This window comes from Egretta garzetta, unplaced genomic scaffold (genome assembly GCF_000687185.1).
Source record: "Egretta garzetta isolate BGI_Z169 unplaced genomic scaffold, ASM68718v1 scaffold287, whole genome shotgun sequence".
In the NCBI taxonomy this organism is placed as follows: domain Eukaryota; kingdom Metazoa; phylum Chordata; class Aves; order Pelecaniformes; family Ardeidae; genus Egretta; species Egretta garzetta.
In genome coordinates, this window is record NW_009260435.1 from 13,494,399 (window position 1) to 13,498,253 (window position 3,855).

Consider the following 3,855-nt stretch of genomic DNA (forward strand, 5'->3'; position numbering starts at 1 on the left):
TTTTTTCTCTCTTCTCCATTCTTTTCAGACTTCCAGAATTACCCGCTCTGATGAAGATAAGGAAGGCTCCTGGGATGCCTGGGGGGCCTGGAGTGATTGCTCACGGACCTGTGGGGGGGGAGCCTCTTACTCGCTGAGGAGATGTTTAAATGGCAGGTAAGCCGCATGCTTATGTGCATTTATTCTTCTGCAGCTCTGCCATATTTCCCTGTCCTCTGGTGGTGTCTGTAAAGAAGCATTGCTGCTTCTGCTTCTGGAACCAAGTGCTGTGTACAAATCCAGCATTAGGAAATTGTGCTTTTAATATATTTTCGTAATATATTAGATAAATATCTGAGCTTTTGTGGAATAAGAGGAATGATTTATTGAGTACAGTCCAACATTGAGAAGAGTCCCTGTCACTGTAATATAAAGCAAACAGTGAGTTACCTGCATACAAATTACCCTGTACTTGAACATTACTTGAAATAATGTTCAAGTGCAGGCTCTTCCATGTCTTCCCTGTAGTAAAAAACAAGTGACTTAGTCCACACATAGATGTATCAAATGCTGCTTTCTGTTAGGAAACTTTTCCTCTGCCAGTTCTTTCTATGCAGTGGTCCTGGTGGCCATATGTTTTTGTGGATAAGCCTCAGTGTAGCTTGAAGAGAACAGTGTACGTGGTGAAAACAATTTACCTCAGTAGTAAAGCTGGACTAATGTAGGACTTGTTGCTACAATCCTAAAAGTATGAGTAATGCAATAGGCTTGTAGTGAGGCGAGAAGAGATCCCAACCAGCTTAGAAGCATCTGTGCTGGCGTCCATAATTGCTTGCTTTACTTGAATTATTCTTAAACATTTTAAAAACTGCTGATTATGTTTAAATGTCTGTTTTGTTGAGATTTTAAGTTAAATACATTATTGCCCAAGAATTCAATGTTTCTCAAAGAAGTCTTGTAGTGTGATATGCTATTAAGTGCAAAGGGTATGAAATACATAGCTAAAGATGATTGATTAAAACACTGCCTGTCTCTTTTAGTGCAAAATGCACAAAGGTCTTTGAGAAAAGTAATATTTCCAGCAAGAAGCCATGATATTCTACCAGTGTGTTAGGGACTGTGAAATGAGCTCAATAAATTGTAGCAATATAAATTCCACTGTGGTTTTATTAATATTTTTAATATGTTCCCCTGTGAAAAACATGTGTTTTCCATACCTTGACAAATGTGTAGTTTAAAAGGTTTTTTTCTGTGTTTTATTGTTGTTGTAATGTCCAGGAAATGCGCAATTGTGAAACAAAGTTTTCACATTTATGTGTATCATAAACATTTTTAACTTGCACATTGTGATGCAGTCATTCTTGCAAAAGACTGGAAATTTGAGACATAATATCTTGAACATGGAGAGTTGTACCTTCAGCTGAGCTGGTTGAACTCTTGCTCCAGGCATCCATTGCTTTTTCCTTTTCAAATGATAGTTTTCAATCCCTCACACATATTAAAGAATTTTTAAATAATTGCAATCAATTTTTATGCAAAAAGTGGAAAATATAGTCCAAGCTGTAAATTACCAGCTATATGTTCATGCATTCTTTAATGTAAGGCAGGTATTTTTGGTATGAAGCGATTATTCCAAAAGAGTATTCCTGATTTTAGAGACATCACTAATTATAATTTCCTGTCAAGTAATTTGAAATACTTTTTCAGTTCTTTCAAAGGCTTGATTTTGCCATTTTTAAGAAGAATATCTTACCCTGTGCCAGTCAGTTATTGAGAAATTTGTCAAATTGTGTCCCTAAAAAAAGTGTGAAACCCATACATCCCCGTATTTATGAGACCACAATAAATAATCGTTACTTGATTATATGCCTGTTATTTCAGCTAGTAACAACAAACTTTGCTGAGGGTCTGAATTGCCTGGATTTCAGGATTCACATTCATTGGGCACCTTAGAAATGCATGAAGTCCATGAGAATTAATTGTGAATTCTGCTCATGTGGCTTTGGGTCAGTAAAATTACATGCTGTTCTTCAAAAGTATTGCATTGGTTTTTGGGAGAAATGAAAGGTTTGAGGCTGGGCATAGGAGAAAGGAAAATTAATGCTCATTAGTCCTATGCTTGATTAAAGGATCGCTTAGATATTCTGATCCTCTTTTCTTCTGGGTTGCATCCCGTGGATTAGAAGTAGCTTTGCTGAAGTCAGCATAGATGAGGCTCAGGGATGCCTTGTGAAATCTGTTTCACAAAATAAATGTGGTTTTCATAAGGTTTGCAGTAAATTGGGATTACAGGGAAAGCCACAGGTTCTTTGCTGAAGAGAGACAGCAGTGTAACCTGTTCCAGAGTCCCCAGATCCCCTTTGTACTTAAAGCTTGTATTTTGAGTCAAAATTATGGTAGAGCAGTAACAATAAAAGTATGATTTTCAAGAGTATAACTAGCTGCAAAACAGGCAGGGTTGTGTTTTGCTGTTATGCAGCATAACCATTTTTACTCTGTTTTTCAGGAACTGTGAAGGTCGGAATATTCGATATAAAACCTGCAGTAGTAACGTGAGTCTGGCCTTTAATCCTATTTTACTTATTCAAAAAATGTGTTAAAGTTTAAGAAATGCTGCTTTTTGTTTAAAACCTTATGGTGCATAATTTTCTTTCCATCATTATTACTATTTTTAAAGATTTCAGTCTGCATGACACCATGAGGTCTCAAATTTAGGTTTCCCAAGTGGACATTTTCTTTTGAAATTATAGTGCCAATTGTGATTCAGAATGTTTTATATCATTTATTAGGAAAGTTACACATTTTGGAGGATTAAAAAATCAGCTCTCATCTTAAACTAACAAGTGCTTTTCCTGGGGGTGCTGTCTTTCAGATGAAGCATTAAACTGAGCTCCTGATCATTTGTGGTCATTAATGATATGGTGGCACTCTTCACATGAGCAAAGAGGTTAACCGCCTGTGTTGCTTTCAAATCTTTAATTGAATGATTGCTCCTTATATTCCCTCTCTTTGCCCAAGCCCAGATCTTTATATGTCTATATGCAAAAGCATGTATATTTAGGTACACTGGCATAGACTATTTCCGTGACTGAATGTAAAGCTGCAGTTTTAACTATGCAGTTGCTGCTACTGTGATGCAATCACATTTTATTTTTACAGACACGTTTTATGAAAACCAGTCACATACAGCATACTTCATGACTTGTGCTCAACTGATTTGTAGCGATACTTTGTGCTGTTTAAACAGCTGCTGCCTTTCACCCCAGATGTTGCAGTCTGTTCAAGGTGTGCACCTCATGCAGGACTTTGCGATACCACTTATCAACAGACCATGTGTACAAACACAATAATTCAGGATGGTTTATGGTCAGCAGTCACCCCTTTGTACGGGTTACCTTACAGTACAATGTGACATTCATACAATCCCATTGCAGAAAAGAAAGAAGGTAGATAAGTAATTAAAGCAAAAGCAGCTTTTTTTTTTTCCTTCTGTGGGTAGAATCATAGAATCATCTAGGTTGGAAAAATAATTAAAGCAAAAGCAGCTTTTTTTTTCCCTTCTGTGGGTAGAATCATAGAATCATGTAGGTTGGAAAAGACCTTTAAGGTCATCAACCGTTAACCTAGCACTGCCATCCCACCACTAAACCATGTCACTAAGCACCTTTAAAAGACGGATAGATGAGGTGCTTAGGGACATGGTTTAGTGGTGGGATGGCAGAGTTAGGTTAAAGGTTGGACTTGATGATCTTCTTAAAGGTCTTTTCCACCAAAGTGATTCTATGATTCTATGATCTACCCTTCTTTTAAATACCTCCAGGGATGGGGACTCGACCACCTCCCTGGGCAGCCCATTCCAGAGCCTGACAACCCTTT

The 3,855-nt window shown here is 37.4% G+C and overlaps 1 protein-coding gene across 1 annotated transcript in view; it reads left to right on the forward strand.

The window, feature by feature from the left end:
* ADAMTSL3 (ADAMTS like 3) overlaps nucleotides 1–3,855 on the forward strand; it is a 186,278-nt gene that overhangs the window by 85,503 nt on the left and 96,920 nt on the right. The window contains 2 exon segments of the mRNA XM_009644047.1: nucleotides 29–156; nucleotides 2,486–2,531. Coding sequence (XP_009642342.1) covers nucleotides 29–156; nucleotides 2,486–2,531 — 174 coding nt within the window.